This window comes from Heterostelium album, assembly GCF_000004825.1.
Source record: "Heterostelium album PN500 unplaced genomic scaffold PPL_scaffold9, whole genome shotgun sequence".
NCBI lineage: Eukaryota > Evosea > Eumycetozoa > Acytosteliales > Acytosteliaceae > Heterostelium > Heterostelium album.
This window is the reverse complement of record NW_008805071.1, coordinates 151,069-170,258: the sequence shown is the minus strand read 5'-3', so window position 1 is coordinate 170,258 and position 19,190 is coordinate 151,069. Positions and strand designations below refer to the sequence as shown.

Below are 19,190 nucleotides of genomic sequence, written 5' to 3'. Positions count from 1 at the left end.
CTTCTTTACATTTGCTCTTGCAGATAAAATTGCAATCTTTTTTATGTGGGTTTTGAAATATGATATGTTAAACATATATGCATTTTTAAAATTTTTTTTTTGTTTGAATAAAAACAAAGTGGTTACATTTATGGCTGGGAATGGCATTTTGTTTTGTAATTAATGTTAAGTGGTAGCTTGTTTTATTTAAGCATTTGAAAACAAAAAAATGTTCATATTAGTAATATCAATAGTAATTCTGACAGCAATAATAGTTTATTCTAAAAACAACTCAAAAAAGAGAAATCCTAAAAATAGAAATAATAATAATAAAATCACCAAAAAAACATCACCAAAAAGAAAGGAAGCTAGTGTAGAACAATATGAACTTAGAAGAGGAAAACAGATCTTATCTCTGTTAGAAGATATGAAACCAGAAACAGTTCCATATTCAGAACTAAGCGAACCAATGAAAAAGGAGAGATTTTTAAAGATTAGAGCATTGATCGATATCTTTTTGTATGCAATCGGTTCAAATTACGAAGAGTTCAATGAAGCACTCCACATAAAAATGGCAGAGGATGACTTTAATAAAAAATATAAAAAAAATAAATAATAATAACTATATAAAAAAAATAAATAATAATAACTATATTAATAAAAATAAATTAAAACAAACTAATAATAATAGAAGTAATAAAAAAACGACCAAAAAATCATCAAAAAGAAAGTATAGAACAATATAAACTTCGTAGAATACTGAAATGATGTCTGTTTCAACCACAGCAGAGGGTAAATGTAATAATAATAATAGCATCTTAAACAGTAAAAGCATTACACCTATTAATAGTAAATAAATATTTTATCATAATACTTTTTTTTTTTTGATAATCTAAGTAAATTTATATGAACTGCTTTATTTGATTTAAATTGTAATATTCTATAGCTAAGATAATCCATTCATGATATTTTTTTAAATTATTAATTGATATTGTCGATTATATAAAGTTAATCAAATCAAAACATGATTTACCATGTTTTTTGCAAAAAGTTTGTCAAGTGGTGTTTTTGTTTTTTAAAAATTAATCTGATTAATGATCAGTTTATTTGCAATTTTTTTTTTACATTTATTTATATTTTATTTATTTTTTGTTTAAATGTTTAAGGAAATCGAACCGAATAATAGATTGATTCTATTTTTATTTATCGTAAATGTAATAATATCATGTAGTGAAATAGTAAAAGCATCAAATACACCAATTAAATGTACAGGTAATAAATAAATATTTTAACACTTACTTTTTTGATTAATCTACTCTTTTATTAACATTTATCACATTGATAGTTGGAGAACAACAAATTCTAGATGATTGGGGATTTTATAATATAGCAAATAATTTAAATTCGAAATGGACAACTTCATCTACATTAATAAAACTAACAGACAGTAGTAGTAGTAGTTACAACTATAATAATCATAAATATACAAGCTATATAAATAGCTATTACAATCAAAATAACAATATTAATATTAATAATTTATATAATAAAAACAATAACAACAACAACAACAATAATAATATCAATAATAATCAAACAAAAACAAATTTTAATGAATTAAATGGTGGTGGTTCACTACAACAACTACAACAAGAAAGTGGGAATGGCGCAATTATTGCATCGAATTATAGTGTGGTGTTTTGTACAGATGACGAGTGTGGTAGTTCGAGGTTCGATTTAGATGGCTATTACTATGCGCTTTTCCCACTGCCAGCGAATAAAGATAATGTAGTGGTGTATCGGTTGTCACAGCAGTTCTTGCTTTACGAACTGCAGTCACCAGATACCGATACATTCTATCTCGATTACTTTGTTTCAACGACGGCACTGTTTCCACCGGATGTCGATGCATCGATCTATGTGTTCCTCGATAATATGCAAGTCGATCTACTCGATAGTATCATTACATTCGGCGAGACACACAGTCTCGATCTCTCGGATTTCATCGATATCAGCATCATCGGTACTGTTCACACCATAGAGTTCCAGATATCCTATCATCTGCTACAACCCGATCAACTATACAATTTCGCATTCCAACTCTCGGGAATAAACATTCGTCGTGGACTGCAGACGAGACAACCACTCAAGTCGGCAGGCAATATCTATGTGGACATTGTCAATGGCTCGGACCGCAACGGTACGGGCTCGCTGACGTCACCCTTCAATTCTCTGGCGATGGCACTCTCCTATCTGTATCCGGGTGATAGTATCATAATGAATGCAGGTGTCTACTGTGGACAATATATGAACATAAATATCAATAAGAATTTCAACTTGATCGCTGCTGCCAATAACGCAGATCCTATACTGACGGTGATCAGTGGTGAAGGTCTGCTTTCCTCGCTACACATTGCTTCGTCGGCGACGAACATGCTCACTGTCAACATTGCAGGTATAACAGTGCGTGATACCTACTCTTCGCGATTCGCTTCGGGCGGTGGTATTCTTTTCATTGAAGGAAGTGTCAATGTCAGTGCAACCAACTGTATCTTTGAGAATAATCTTGATCATTACGATCGTGGTGCTATCCTCTTGCGAGGCAACAGTAACTTGGTGTTGCAAGCATCGATCATTCGCAATTGCTCATCGTCGATGGCTGCAAACTACGGACCGGCAATCAGTATCATTGGATTCGAGAGCTATCAATCACTCGTCATCGACAGTTGTCAATTCATAGATAATCAACATGCACTCTATGTCGACCAGAATAACTACTTGGTGATAAGCAACACGCAGTTCAACGGAACCGGTGAAACTACGAATCTACCTTGTTCAGTGAGGATATCACGTTCACCACTATCGACACTACTCAACAATACATTTAGCAACAGCGGTAATGGTGCACTTTGTATCATTCAATCGATTGTCAATCTCAATCAATCGACATTCATTGGTAACCGCTTGGAAGATCGTGCCGGTGCCAATCTCTATATCTCACAGAGTTCACTTGTAAATATCTATAACTCTACTATTAGAGATTCATTTGGTAGTTCAGGCACTGCAATGTTTGTAATGGAACACTCAACGGTATCACTCTACGATACTACAATAACAAATATCATTACCAAAGAAAACGGTGCCATTATTTCATCTTCACGTAGCTATCTTTCATTGAATCGTGTGACAATAGTTCAATCGGTATCGGACTACCTATTCTATTTGTTCTACGGTTCCGTTACATTGCATCAATCGACTGTCAGTAATATCATAGGTGGTGTATGGGCAACTCAGACATCACTGACATTCACCGACTCAACCATTCAGAGTATTAGATCCGGTCCGAATAAAACCGATACCTATCTCGCTCAACAGTGTAATCTTGTCTTTAGCAATTGTAATTTCATCGATCATGGAGATATCTACTTGGCATCGTCCAACATCGAACTCACCGAAACAACTCTGAGCAACAGTAGAACGTTCATTCAACTACTGCCTAGTTCGTCGGCATTCGTCACCAACTGTACATTCTATGATAATGAAGATTCAATCTTTTTGCAACAATCGAATTCCTATTTGATCGTGTTGAACAGTCAGTTCTACAATAACAGAGCATCTCAAGGATCGGTTCTCTATCAATTGACACAAGCCAAAGCAACTTTTAACAATAACAACTTTACTGGCAACTCTGCATCCAAGAATGGTGGATGTATCTACGTTGGACAGTATTCCACCACGACATTGACCGATACTATTGCATCGAATAACTATGCGACATCCGGTGGTTTCATTTCGTCGGAGAGCGATGCTCTAATATCGATATCGGGTGGTGTCTATCAGAATAACAGTGCAATCGGGGGAGGTGGTGTTGTTTACTATCAAAACGTACCGACAATAGATGTGCCGCCTATTCTTATTGGCAATAATGCTGGCTATGGCAATGACTATGCATCACCACCACAAAAACTCAGTTTAACCACAACTTTTCCAAGTTATATCATATCGAATACCACAACATTCACCGGTGTCATTCAAATAGTTGATCAAACCGGACAACTAGTAAAAGTTTCCGATCAATTTTCGTCACTCAAAGTATATCTATCGATCGACGACAACACAGTGGATCTCTCTCAGGTGATCGGAGGATATGCCAACTTTACAAATGTAATTCTCACCGGTACGATTGGTTCGCGTGTCCCAGTTACTTTTTTGAGTAACGATCCCAACCTTTTCCCGTTTATGGTAGAGGGTGGAGCGGTCGTTGCCCCATGCAATCCTGGATCGATTCCATCGCCATCGAAATCGCAATGTCAAGTCTGCCAGAATGGAAACTATGGATACGATGGTATCACTTGTATCCAATGTCCATCGGAAGCATACTGTCAGAATGGACAGATCATAGAAACTAAACCAGGCTACTGGTACGACGAGTCTGAGTATCCAAGAGTTTTCTATAGCTGTCCTCAGGCATCGTACTGTCTTGGAAACAATACTTGTGCGCCTCACTCATATGGACCGCTGTGCGCTAATTGCAACGCCAGTGAAAGCTACTATCAGTGGGGTGGACGTTGTGTCCACTGTCCCTCTTCCAGCGCATACGTTCTACTGGCGCCATTTGCCGGTGCCTTTTTAATCTTTTGGGTTCAGCGATCCGACAGTGAATCTGGATTGATGACCATCATTATTTATTTCGTTCAGACTCTGATGGTTCTATCGCAGAGCGTTGACTTTAGCGTATTTTCCATTTTTAATTTGCAATTAGATTCTGGACAGAATGGTGTGTTGGGTAGCTTTTGTCCAGGACCCTATGACTACTACGAGAAACACTATATGACACTGCTGACAACTCCACTCTTGCTCTTTATGTTGGCGATATCTACACTCTGTATTGTCATAGTACATCGCTCGAATTGTATCTCACGTGAATCACCAGCACCTCGTACAGATCTAAAGAGTAGTTTTGCCAGTGGCCAGCTAAATGCGCTCATCAAATTGATCTTGACAGTCTATTCACCAATTACACAGTCGGTACTCTCCATTTTCTTTTGTACCGAAATCGGATCTCGATTCTCTATCCTAATAGCCAACAACTCTGTTTTGTGTGAAGGTAGCCAATATAGAATGGCTACCGCTATAAGCTATGGTCTATTAGTTATAATCATTGGATTGCCAATCATCATATTCATTCTTTTGTTTAAGAATCGAAAATACCTAGAGAATGACTATGTCATTAGAGTGTATGGCGTTTTCTTCCTTAAATATAAGCCAGACTACTACTATTGGGATGTTTTAATGCTACTTCGAAGATTGGCTGTTGTCGCCATTGCATTGATGCCACAATCATCCAATCTAAGAATGTTCCTTCTGACCTACACCAGTTTACTGTTTGTAATCCTACAAGTCAGATACCAGCCATTCAAAGTTGTTGGTGACAACCATTTGGAATTGGCATCTCTGGTACTCCTCTTCTTTTGTTGTATCTACTTGGATAACGATGTGTGGATCAACAGCGAGCAATGGATCGTCATGTGTTGTGGAATACTTTTCGGTATCTACTTGGTCTACATCCTCTATAATCACTATAAACAAGACATACTCGACCTCATCAATCATGGAATATATTTGGTGACCTTTGGAAATCACGGTCAAAAGAGAATCAACAAATACGAATATCTTGAAGATGACGAAAAGTTTTTACTTGGTGGAAAGAAGTCGCTTTCCACTTCTTTACTCTTCGACAGACCCAGATCAACATCGAAATCACAAGTGGTCTCACAATATGGATCGATTGTCTACAACAATGATTCATCGGGTGATGAACAGGATGAACAAGAAGTGGTAGACAATGAAGATACAAATAGTAATAGCAGCGATATTTGTTTTAACAATGAAATACGACTCATGACAGCAGCAGAACTTGCTGCCGCTGAACCAAGTGATGGTGCAATACTTGGAACTACCCCAATTCCATCGGTGTATCAAGATTAAAGATGTTTAAAACAACTAGAAATAAATCTATACCTTTTTACCTCCGCTATTCCCTCTTGCTTATCTGGTGGGTGATAAGGGATATGTTTAGTTCCAATCTGTGAAGAAAAAAAATTAAAATTTGGTCTTCAAATTTTTATAAATTTTCTTCTGTTTTACAATGTAACAAAACATGTGTCAATTCTTTTTTTCAATTTATTTGTTTTGATTTATTTATATTAGACAAGAAACTAATACTAGCAAATATAGTCATAAGTGAATAGACAGTTCAAACAATTTTAGGAGGAATTCTTGAACTCAAATTAAGATCTCAGGAATACACTCCAATTTATATAATAATAGTAAGATCTTCGAATAAATGTTTATTTCTTATAATTAATTTGTTTATATATTTGTTTTTAGGCACCAACTTCTTCTAACTCAAATCCAACTGAAAATCAAAAACCAAATAGATCTTAATTAAAGAAATCATATTACATGGTAAGTTTAAATAAATTTTAGTCATTTCTATTAAAAATATAAATTAACTATTTTAATTATTTGTTTTTAAAAAATAGTTAATGATTGATGTTGTAAATGATTCAAAACAACTCTTGGATGTTTTAGCGAAACAAGAAGAGCCATTGTTCGGATACTTCGGTTCTAAGAGATATCAAGATTATCAACTCTGAAAGTCAAGTAGTAGTTTGCGTTCATAAATGCGATATAAACAATTTTCAATTGGATTTGAGTTAAAAGAACTTGGAGGTCCTTTTTAAAATTTGGAGTGTATTTTTGTATAAATCAAATAATAAAAGTAGAGTATAATTGAAATACTTTTTTTTGTAAATCAATGTTTTTTTTTTTTGTTAGATGAAGCAAAAATTGTTTCCCAAGGGATCATCAAGCAATTCCAGAGGGGTTAATTTATTAATGTAAGTTGAGTGTATTGATTTTTATCTTGTTGAATGTAGAATCTCCAATCCTATCGATCTGATCTAACGGTTTGGGTTTTTCCAGTTTGTATGTCTTAAAAAAGGGGAGGGGTTGTTGAATACAATGTATCAGCATATGAATTTGAGTAGGAGCAGGTGGTGGAATCGGTATGGTCACAATCACTTGTCAAGTAAACTTTTCGAGTGGTCGGACTCTACCAAAGTCCGGTGGTTGGGAAGAAACAATGTACTGTTACGATGGGAATGGAGGGTGTTTAGAGACTTTAACTTTGGGAATGAGACCGTTTCTGAAGAGAACGAATGGCTCGACAGAGAGGAATACATCGAGTTGGCTGGCAACAGCGATATCCTGGTCGTCATCGAGTGAGTCAAAGTCATTTTTATCACAACTGACCTCCATGTTGTAATCTACCAGGTAAATGATAAGATGTTTGGAGGGAATTGCAATGATTACTGCTGGTGTGGTGATTGGTCCGTGCTCCCAGAGATAGAGTGCCAAATACAGGGTATTGAGCTTCTCTGAGATCTTACGTTTCCAAGAGATTTCATTGTATCGCTGACACAACGAATTTAATTGTGGACCGACGGGCAATGCTGCCTTGAAGGCACCCAAATGCTCCTCGGACTGCCAGTATGGCTTAATGGTGAGGTCCGGTGTCCAGTTGACCTCTTTGGTGAGTTGGATCGAGAGGACACGATGAATGTTGACATCCATATACCGTCTTATCGGTGCTGTGAAATGAGTGTAGTGAGAGTGGTCTTCATTCGAAATCGATGGAACGGTGGTCATTGATGGTGAAGTCTGTTGCAACTTGTCGCTCACTGTAATGTAGCGAGTTGGGTCCATCAAATGAATAGTTAGACGACGAAGCGCTTGCATCTGCTCAAAAGTACAATACTTGATGCACTCTTCGACTTTTTGTTTGATTCCCTTCCAGTCATCGGTCGGTAGAATCGAGATATTGGTGAATTGATGCATGTAGATATTGATACGTTCAAAGAAACGTTTACGATTGTCGAGTTGCGATGGTGTGATGTGGAGCGATGCTGCCAATCCATTGGAGGCTGTGGTCTCACTAGTCTTTTGTGCCAATGAACACGGAGAATAGAGAATTCCATATTCAGACTTGCTCTTGAGTAGCGAGATTGCAGCCAAGTTGTTGGCGAGATGCATATACTCTTGCACAAGAACATGACTCTCGAGCTTTGGAAGTAGATCGACACGGAATGGAGTACCATCAACCGAGAGATCGTATTGAATGTTTGATCCAATGTCAAAGATCTCACCTCTGTCTCTACGGATGTTATTGAGTAGTGAACTAACCAAGTAGAGTCCCCAGATAGATTGATTGACACGATCCTCCAACTCTGGACCACATCCTGTGAAATCGGGGTTTCTATTCCAGTCGGAATTCATCTTGACGTGATCAAGAATATCCTGGAGATGTTTGCTCGAATCGGCAATATTCATTTCAACGGTCTGGTTGTTTTGGTAGTTCTCGATCGCACTAAACTGTTGCTTGTAACGATTGATGACACGTTGTGCTTTTTCGTAGGACATGTGACCAAGCGAACGTAGGAAACTCTTACAGAATGTATGCTCAATTACTTTACCATCGGATCTGATCTTGATGAGCAAAGAGAAACAAAAACGTTTCTGGAAGAGTTTCAAACTACAGGTGTTGGACGACAGGTTCTTTGGGAGCATCGGGATTACGGTACCGACCAAGTAGATTGCATTCAGACGGAACTCTGCTTCGAGGTCGAGCTTTGAATTCTTGTCGAGGAAATAAGATACGTCGGAAATGTGAATACCAACTTCAAACACTGATTTGCCTTCGTGACGCTCCTCGAGCACACGGAATGAGAGAGCATCATCGAGATCGGTGGACGATGGTGGATCGATGGTCACTGGACAGAGGTGTGTCAAGTCGATACGACGTTTCTCTTCGTCGGCGGGTGGTGTCCAATCGTCGTACAAGTCATCGAGGTCACGTGGGAAATTCTCTGAGTGGAAAACCTGATGATTGAGAAGGATGCAACGAGTGATGGTCGCAACATCGAGTGGCGAACCAGAGAAGAACTGAACGGAACCGATTGCGTAACTGTTGTCCGGTGCAAAATCGGTGAGTATCAACATGGAGAGACGACCACAACGTTCACGCAAGAACGATGCATTCAAATTGGAGATGATATGTAAGGGAGGTGTGGACTTTTCGTAACACCAGAAATAAAAGATCTGATTTCCGTTGGCAGAGTCACTGTGGTCTTGTTGTGCACCGTTTTTGCCACCAGCCGGGGCCGGAATGTTGTTCTTGCGATCGTCAGAGTCTCTGATGAAACCAGTAACCAGAGTAGCTTTGGTCTCGGGTGCCTGACTCTGGTTGATGTGCGAAAAGACAGCTGGGAACTTCTTAAAGTTAAAGGTGGATACACGCTGAAGTGTGGACAATGAGTTGGCGGGGTAGATCAAGATCTGGTCATCCTTCATATGTCTCAGGTGATTCTGGTACTCGGCATGCATTGAATGCTGTTGGATGTTGTGATGATGCACTTTGGGTGCACCGTTGTTGGCAATGACCGACTGTGGTGACATGTTTGATGATTGGAGAGTGTTCGATGCCTGTTGATGAAGATGATGGTAGTGGTGATGGTGTGGATGATGTTGAATGTGATGCTGTGGCAATCCACTTCCAATTGAGTTGTGGTGTTGTTGGTGTTGGTGTTGATGTAGTGGACTTACACCACCACCGCCACCACCACCGATTCCACCGCCAATCATCGAGCCAATAGCTGAACCACTACGTGGATTATGTGTGTATTCATCACCGAGGAACAGTTGGCCGAGTTGGCCGTTGATCGATGTCTGTGGCGATGAACTGTACAGCAAGGGCGGAGTTGAAGCAGCGAGTGGCGACGACAATGCAGTGGCAGACGGCTGTGACAAGTAAAAGTTGAAATCATTCAGAATCTGGAGAGTTGGGTGTTGAGAATGATGCTGATCATAATAACTTGGTTGACTCAACGAGAGTGGACTATTGAATGAATCGGATGCACCGAATGCCGAGGTGTGATCGAATGCCGACAAACTGTTGTTTTGATACAAGTGTTGATGAGACTGAGTGGTAAACAATGGGAATGGATCGGGATTCGTACATCTAATAACTGTCTTGTATTCTCCATTAAACAATAACTTTACACATGATTGACCACCATTCTAATAAATTAAAAAGTAGAAGATAAAGGAGAAGAAAAAGAAGAATGTAAAAAAAAAAAGAAAAGAAAGTATAAATATGAATAAAAGAGTAGAACGAAGTCGAGTATAATCAAATTCTGATTAGTTACGTTTGTTTTGCTACCAATGTATTTGAGAGAACAACTTACATCAATCTTGCGCTTTCCAGTTATACTATAGAAAACGGCTTTGGCATGCTCCGGTGAGTTGAATAGGATATAGAGTTGATTCGGTTTGATCGACGGTCTAAATTCATAGGGATAGGTGGTATTGAGGAAACTCTTGATGTGATTCTCATCCATCTCCTGAACGATGTTATGAATAAAGAGTGTACGAGATGTCCATTCTGTGGTGTCGTTGAATACATCTTTCTTGATGAGATTTGGCGTTGAATTGGCAGACGGTGGTTGTGGAACGAGTGATGCTGCCGCTGCTGCTGTTACCGGAATGGCTCCTCCAGTTGGCGTACCAACACCGTTGACTCCGTTGCCATTGGGAAGATGCGACAACATGCTTGGATCGACTACTGTAGCAATGCCATTAGTTGACGAACCCAACACAACGACCTTCTTCTTCTTGTTCTTCTTCTTTTTCGGTGTGGTCGGAAGAGGGATGGTAGTTGTTGTGGTCGTCGTCAACAGGGTGGTGGTAGTAGTGGTAGGCTGTGCGCCCACTCCACTTCCAACGACACCCGTTGCTCTCGGGAACAAATCGTCACGTACAAATGCGCTATTGTAAGGATTCGAATTACTTGGTGGAGATACTATAGATTGTTGTGGTTGAGACTGTTGTTGCTGCTGCTGTTGAGATGCCTGCTGCTGCTGTTGTTGTTGTTGCTGTTGCTGAACCACATGATTATGAGAATTGTGATGACTGTGGTGATTGCTACTGCTATGATGTTGTAGACCCGAAGAACTATTACCACTGCTATGTTGCTGTTGCTGATGATGTTTACCGCTTAATGGACTACTTCCTGGTGGAAACCTGCGCACATAAGGTGCGCCACTATTGTAGCCGTCCAGTTGCGTTGTTTTAAAGTTTGAAAAAGAAATGTTTTGTTGTTTTTTTATTTATTTGCTGTTTTGTTGTTTGTTGTTATTATTTATTCTTTGTCGCTACTTGTTGTTTTTAACTAACTAAACTAAACTTATATGATATGATTATACAATATTACTCTTGGTGATTCTTTGCTCTATTGATATCCTAGGAATATCAATAGTTTAAATATGTTGATTGAAAATAAAAAATGAATGAAAAAAATTCGAAACCTTTACAAAATATTTATAAACATAAAGAAGAAATATTTAAAAAAAAAAAAACTAACAGGGTGTATGTGGCTTTGGGATGATTATCAATGCCGCACGCGCACACACCAAATAATAAATATCACCTTTAACTTTAATTATCTATTAAATTAAAGTGATTGATTTTGTTGATACGTTATTTAGTTAGATCTGATCTTATCTTATACTATCTTTTCTTGATTGTTATTGTTGTTATGTTCTGTTATTATTATTATTATTAAATGTTCTGTTTTGTTATCTATCTAAATTATTATTGTTCTTTTGGTACTATTACAAATAATATTTTTGTTTTTATTATTTATTATTTTTGTTTTTTTCTCTTCCTCCTTGAAAATATATATAGAAATAAATAAAAAAAGAGAGAGAAGAAAAAAAAAAAAAAAAACTAACTAGTAATATAAAAATAACAACATTATAACAACAACCACTAATATCGAAATAACACCTTCTTCTTTATCTATCGACCAAACAACAATGTGACTACTAAAATTGTTTTTTTTTTTTAAATTTCGGTTTCCTAAAAAAAAAAAAGTAAAAGTCAAACAAAGTAAAGATTAAATTACACAACAGTAACAAACAATTAGTAAACAATATATTTATAATATTCAGATTATCTATAGAATTTGCAAACTATACCTTTTTGAAAATTAATTGTATATTTATCGGTATTTTTTTTGTTACTGCAAATTTCAAATTAGTGTGTTGAATTGAACTGAACTACACACTGGTAACTAACTATCTTAACTTTTACGTAAAAAAAAAAAACAACTACTAATAATATAAAAAATAGTAATAATAATAAAATATTGAATTTATATTTATATTATTTTACTATTCAAAGTTATTATTATTATTATTTAGATGTAATTATAATTTAGGAAAGGATAGGATGGATGTCGTTGGGTTGGTTGGAGCAAGTAAAATGGTTTTGGAGTGTTACACAACAACCAGGTATAAAATATGAGTGGAGTGTGAAGCCAAGCAATAAGATTGCAAAATAAACAAAAAAAAAAAAAAAAAAGAAAAGAAAAAAATTTCAAAAAAAAAAAAAAAAAACCAAAAACTTTTTAAAGATTTTTGGGGGCAAAACTTATAAAAAATTCTTAAAGTGTCAAAATTTCATTTTAATGGTGATCCATAGATTATAATCCCCACCTTGTGTCAAAAAAAAATAGTTTGAAATTGAATCGTATCGTTGTGTCGTTTATTATTATTTCAAAAAATTTTTTATGAGCCACACTTAATATAAAATTTTTTTTTAAATATTTATTTATTTTTTTCAAAAAATAAGCTATCTAGTTTATTATTATTATTATACCGTCGATCCTTTTGTCATTATCAAAGTACAACGGATTTAAAATACACGTGTGTGGAATATCGCTTCAAAGAAACAAACTGTGAGCTTTTTTTTTTTTTAAAGACTACCTAAAAATGTCGGAGTTGGTCTTCAATTTCTTAATTTAAACTTAATCTATAAACGAATAATATTACTTTTACACTTGATTTCTCTTTTAATTAATCGATTTGAATTACAATTGTTTTGATCTGTGAGGGATTAAATTAACTTTGAAAGTTAGAAGATTTTTGTGGTATGAGTTTAAAAAAACCAAAAAAAAAAATACTTGGAAGTTTGTTTTAATAAAACACACACATACATACAGAAATCAGAACATTCAATCAAATCAAATAATCATTAAAATTTATGTATGTTCAACCAAGATTAATTATTTTATAAAACAACAAATCATAATAGTAATAGATTAAAAGTAATAAAAGTAGTTAGTTATAAATATCAGATCAGATCAAATTAGATGATTGTTTGTTGATAATTGTTGTTGGTTGACCGGTTTGTTTTTCTTTTTTGTTTTGTTTTTGAGGGCGTTGACCTTTTATTAACAAAAGAAATAGAGATAAATGGATTCAATTGGAACGATTTCAACGTTTTCACAGATACTTGTAAATGAATTCAAATCGTTTCCTTCGAAACCGATTGTCAGTTGCTTAGTGGATATTTCAAATGTATTGTCTGGTGTTGATATCAATGCTGATTCAGACTTGAATGGTATGTTTGATCGACAACAACAACAACAATAACATGTTATCTTACCATTATTGATGCTCTACACATTATATTAACATAAGCATGCCTATGATGTATTGATTACTACTAGTAAATAGAGTTATAGAGTATATCGATGGTCAAATCGACCAAATGCTACCACTGTTACACTACTTCAATTTGAAGACCGTACTTGGTAAGCTAATCAAGAAGAAGAAGCCACAAAAGACATCACCACCAAAGAATGAAATATTAAAAGAATCCATTAGGTAGGTAGTTACTATTTATAATTAGTAATTTGATAGATATAGTTATTTGAATGATAATTAATAACATATGATTGATTTGATAATGTAAAGTGAACTTGTAAAGTTAATGTCTATTATACAGATGATTGGAATAAGAGAACAACAAACGGTGGAATTGGTAGAGGCATTCGATAAGTGTGACTCCACTGTGCTTTGGATCGGACAGGCAACACAACAGCAATCGACAGAGTGTGGTGGACGTATTCAAGTCGTTGTCAAACTGAGTGTTGCAGAGGCAACACAACATCTAGAGTCCAATGCCGATCTAATAGATGCACCCACCTCTCACTTTAGAATAGTAATAGATAGAGATATTGATTATCATTCATGTATTGTAAGTACTATTATGATGATGATTATTATTATTATTATTATTATTATTATTATTATTATTATTATTATTATTATTATCATTATCATAGTTGTTAAAATAACATTTACTTTTCTTTTCTTTCTTTTTAAATATAGAGCTTTTTAGAATGGATAAAAGAAAAGAATTGGACTACATTTCCAATATGTATTATATGTAAAGATATTTTTGTTAATATTCCATTGCTGACGAGGAGCTCGCTGATATTACTCGCGACAGTTCCAACACAGTATCAGTTTTTTATATCGTCAATGTTGCATCGAACTAAAATTAGAAATATTGTTACATTCAAACAGTCACCTCACCTAAGTGGTGCATCTACCAATTCATTCAGTGGTAACAATAGTAATAATAATAATAACAATGCTGGTAATAATACACTTGATCTAGAGGATCAAGAAGATACCGATGAAGATTCAAGTCAACATAAATCTGTATATCGTGATGATAGTAGCAATAGCAATAACAATAGTAATAATAGTATTAGCAATGGTAATGGAGTTGGAAGTGATAGTGGTGCCAATGGTAATAATAATAGCGATACTGATGGAATTGGATTGTTTGATATCGGGAACAATGGTGCACCACCGACGACACCGAGCAAATCGACAACCTCGAGCGATGCTGCTCTAGATAGTCTCAATCTTAGAGCGAGCAATCGCTCACAGATTCTAAAGAATATGGGCTCGCCTGGAGGCAGCAGGAACAATGTATCACCTTCTCACGCCAACAACAAACATAGTCCAGGTAAAACAGGTGGTAGTAACGGTTCATTGGATACCACTCCATCTAAACTGAACAACAATAACAAACCAAATTCGACGACAACATCAACATCATCTACAACAACTACTACATCATCATCATCATCAGCAACAGCTAATAATAATAACAATAGTGGATCTTCAGCTATAGCTGCAACTACTTCGCCAAAACAAACAGGTAAGATGAATTCACTTTCTTTGATGACAATGTCGGCTTCTAGCGATGGATTCATCAATGATCCCGCACTCAATAGAATATCGCCACAGAATACATGCTTGTCGTTGACCACTGCACTTCATATTACAACGGGACGTGTCATGTCGGCACACGTACATCTCAGAGATGCACTGGACAATCCAGTTCAGACGTCGGTGACCTCTGCTCATTCCGGACTTGGACCGGTGTCGTCACACCCAATACAGATCTACTTGGAGGGTCCGTCTCCAGTGCCCGGACCTCACCCTGCCTACATCTATGTGGTTGGTCCAGGCATTCTGGGTGTATCTTTCTTCCCGACACACAACGGAACCTACTATCTACACGCGGAGATCGAATCCACTGCCATCAAGAACAGTCCGTGTGTTTTTCACTCGTCGTCGATCTCCTCAAACTCCAACACACCAACCAACTCCAATCAAGAGTCAAAACAACAAAAGAAGAGAAAACAACGTGTATCCATTGCACCTGCACCCATCACTGAATCTAACGATGATCTACTAGACTTGTTCTCTCAAGAAAAGAAACAAAAGAATAATAATAATAAGAATAGCAATAAGGATAACAACAACAATAATAATAATAATAATAATAATCAGAATGGTAGTGTTAATATTGTAGAACAACAACAACAACAACAACAACAACAACAACAGCAGCAACAAGAACAAGTACAAGCTGTTGTAAATCATGAACAACAACAACAACAACAACAGCAACAACAAGAACAAGTACTTCAACACCAAGAGGAGCATGTACAGCAACAGGAGCAAATGGCCGATAGTGTAAATATTGAAAAGAATGGTATCGCCAATATCGAAGGAGATAAGAATATGATGGATGAGTATACTCCTGCTACTCTTATTTATGAGCATATTTCACCGACTCAGCAGGTTGAAGACTATGTTGAACCTACTCAGCATATAGAGGAGCACCATGGTGAACATTCTGTCGAGCATATGCATATTCATCATGAGCATCACCACCACGTCGACCAGCATGAGCATATTCACGCGGAGCATCTTCATCACGACCATCAAATGCAACATCACGATGCACACGGACATGAACAACACGAACACATACACACCGAGCATCACCATGAGCATGAGCATGGCCACCACGAACACGCTCACCACGAACATCATGAGCTTGAACATGAACATCATCCTCACCATGAGCATGAACATGTGTCCCATCACGAGCATCATGCGCATCACGGACATATCGACCACCAGCAACAGCAACACCATGAACTACACGAACATCATCCTCACCACCATCATCATCATCATGAGCACCATGAACATGAACAACAACACCACCACCACCATTATCATCACGAAGGTGTAGAAGTTGAGGTCGAAGCAACTCTGCCGATGGACGACGATTCGCTCACTCAACATGTTGAACATCACGAACACATCGAGCAGCAACACCACCACGAACAACACCATATTCATCAGCAACATCACCATCATCACGAGCATCACGAGCATCACGAACACCACGAACACCACGAGCATCACGAGCATCATGAACACATCGAACAACACCACCACGACCACCATATTCATCAGCAACATGAACATCATGATATGATCACAGAAGACATCAACATTGAACCAACGCAGGTTGCTTACGATTCAATGGAAGATACTACTCATAACCTCGAACAACAACAACAACAGCTACTTCAAAACATGGAAGTAGTACTGCCAAACAACAACAATGACCATTTAGAAGCTACTCAATTGACCAAAGATAATGATGATGATGATGATGATAACTCAACATCTGCTACACTTCCAACTCTTCCGACTCTTCCAATTATTGAGTAATAAATCAAACAAACCTATTTATATTTAAAGGAAAAAAAAAAGATACCAAATAATGATAATAATTATTTATTTAATAATTTTAAAAATTTTATTTTGATTTCTTCTGATGTTTTTAGGAGGAAAGCTATATGAAACTTTATTTTGAATGACAGAGAAATTTGCAAAAAAAAATTAAAAAAAAAAATTATAAATAGTCAGTAATTTATAAAAATTTAATGCAAAAATTTTTTTTTTAAATTTAAAAAAAATTATTCGACTTACTTGTTGAATGAATTTAAGTTCATTGTTTGATCAACCAAGCCTTCAACGTTTAATTCTTACCAGACATTTACACTTTAATAATGGAGAGTACAAAGAGTGGTGTTACTTCAAGTCAAATCGCTCATTTCTTTTATAAGTAGAACTATTAACTATTAGATACCATCTGTATATCCAGCGACTGTCTGGTGAGATGTCTAAAGTTGATTGGCACAATTGGAGTGTGGCTTTGTTGGAATCTTACATGGCGGAGGATCTTCCATATTCCTAACATTGCCGTTGAGTATGGGTGGGTACATATCTTTAATTTTTAAAAAAAAAATAGTAGAAAATTAGAAATATTAAAAAAAAGAATTTAGAAATAAAAAAAAAGTTTACTTACAAGTATTATGATATGATCCTTTGATCCATATCAATCACCTCAAAACTGATTAAAAGGAATGAATTAATCACCCTTTTATACTTTTTTTTTTAATTATAATTATATTTTTAAAAAAAAAAAATTAATTTATTTAAAATTAATTAAAAATTTAGGAGAATTAAAGAATGATCCTCTTCCTTTTCTATTTGCAACTATAATTGATAAAATGAAGTTTATTTAAGAAAAAAAACTCACTATCAGATAGATGTTTATCAAAATAGTACTATTTTTATCACATTTTACTACCTGTAGTATTGGGGTGAATGAATTAGATATGAAATAGGGTTTGTAGAGTATTTTTTTTAATATGACATCATACAAACATTCTCTCTAACCTACACATATGTTAAATAATCAACCTCTAAAGCCTGGTAATAAAGCTCAAGCTAAAAAATATTTGCATTTTATAAACTTAAACTTTTACTTTTATAGCAAACATGTATTTTTTGAATTTAATGTTAAAAAATTTGGATCAGAAAACAGACATCTTTATTCATTTTTATAAATATTGTTGATTATTATTTATCAATAAATATATTTATCAAAAGTTGAAAATTTGTAAACAAAATCAGCAGCAATGATTGATCATTAGTTGTTCATGTAGTCAGTTTGGATTGAATAAATCAACATCAACTAAATGATATTAAAGTTAATTAAGCTAGACACAAAATAATAATAACTTTATTTAACCTAGTTAATCAGGGTCTCTTGTTAAATATCTATTCCGCTAGTTGCTAATCATTGATTTTCTCATATAAATTTCCCATATTACAATAACCATTTTTTGAACACAAATTTTTGATTGAAGATCTTTGAGAATTTGATTGAATCTTTCATAACATTGATAAATATGTCTGTCCCTGTATTCTTTGATCTCTCGGGTTTGGTGTAGCTTGCTCCGAACTCCGATGAAGATTGGAAAACTCATTTTCCCTAACGAAACATAAACGCCAAACTCTTTCAAATTTATTTTCAAGAATAAAACTTTATAATCTAAATCTACTATAAAAATGCTTTCTATTATCTAATTTTTATTAAAATCCAAGTAGGTTTGATATTTTATTATATTTTATAATATTAATCACTATCATTGAAAAAAATTTGTTTGTTTTTTAATCAGAAAGTGGGTTGAAATTTCGAAATTGAACGATGTAAGGGGTTTTGTTTCATTTTCATTTTTTCGTATTTTGTTTTTGTTTTTTTTTTGTTTTTTTTTTTTCTAAATCCCTATTCCACATTTGTGAAACCAAGATTTTTGTTTCATTATTAGGTTCTACTTTACAGGCACTCTTACACTATTTATTTATTTATCTCTTAATATTTATTCTACAGACTAATATTAAACTTTTCATTCTCTCAGCCATAGTTATATCTAAAAATTTATTTATTTATTTCTTTCTCCACCAATCACAAATAAAATAACTCTGCAGCAGAAACACACAACACACACTTTAAAAATAAACAAAAATAAATTAAAACCATCAAGATTATATCATCCACACCACCCAACA

General features: G+C 35.3%; 4 protein-coding genes across 4 annotated transcripts; 3 read left to right on the top strand and 1 right to left on the bottom strand.

The window, feature by feature from the left end:
• Window positions 1–208: 208 nt before the first annotated feature.
• On the top strand, window positions 209–595 carry PPL_08614 (uncharacterized protein; the record flags this gene model as incomplete). Its single annotated transcript, XM_020579422.1, has 1 exon — window positions 209–595. The coding sequence occupies one exon, from the start codon at window positions 209–211 to the stop codon at window positions 593–595; it is 387 nt and encodes a 128-aa protein (XP_020430097.1).
• A 151-nt stretch (window positions 596–746) lies between these two features.
• Window positions 747–5,967, top strand: dmpA (uncharacterized protein; the record flags this gene model as incomplete). The annotated part of the gene is made up of 2 exons (XM_020579421.1): window positions 747–828; window positions 1,325–5,967. The coding sequence occupies 2 exons, from the start codon at window positions 747–749 to the stop codon at window positions 5,965–5,967; spliced, it is 4,725 nt and encodes a 1,574-aa protein (XP_020430096.1).
• A 1,167-nt stretch (window positions 5,968–7,134) lies between these two features.
• On the bottom strand, window positions 7,135–12,777 carry PPL_08612 (ribonuclease catalytic domain-containing protein; the record flags this gene model as incomplete). Its single annotated transcript, XM_020579420.1, has 4 exons — window positions 7,135–10,119; window positions 10,287–11,142; window positions 11,312–11,340; window positions 12,760–12,777. 4 exons carry the CDS (start codon window positions 12,775–12,777, stop codon window positions 7,135–7,137), a joined length of 3,888 nt encoding a protein of 1,295 aa, XP_020430095.1.
• Window positions 12,778–13,355: 578 nt separating this feature from the next.
• limA (LIM-type zinc finger-containing protein) lies at window positions 13,356–17,529 on the top strand (the record flags this gene model as incomplete). Its single annotated transcript, XM_020579419.1, has 6 exons — window positions 13,356–13,503; window positions 13,613–13,769; window positions 13,860–14,142; window positions 14,475–15,443; window positions 15,600–16,996; window positions 17,418–17,529. 6 exons carry the CDS (start codon window positions 13,356–13,358, stop codon window positions 17,527–17,529), a joined length of 3,066 nt encoding a protein of 1,021 aa, XP_020430094.1.
• Between the last annotated feature and the right edge of the window lie 1,661 nt (window positions 17,530–19,190).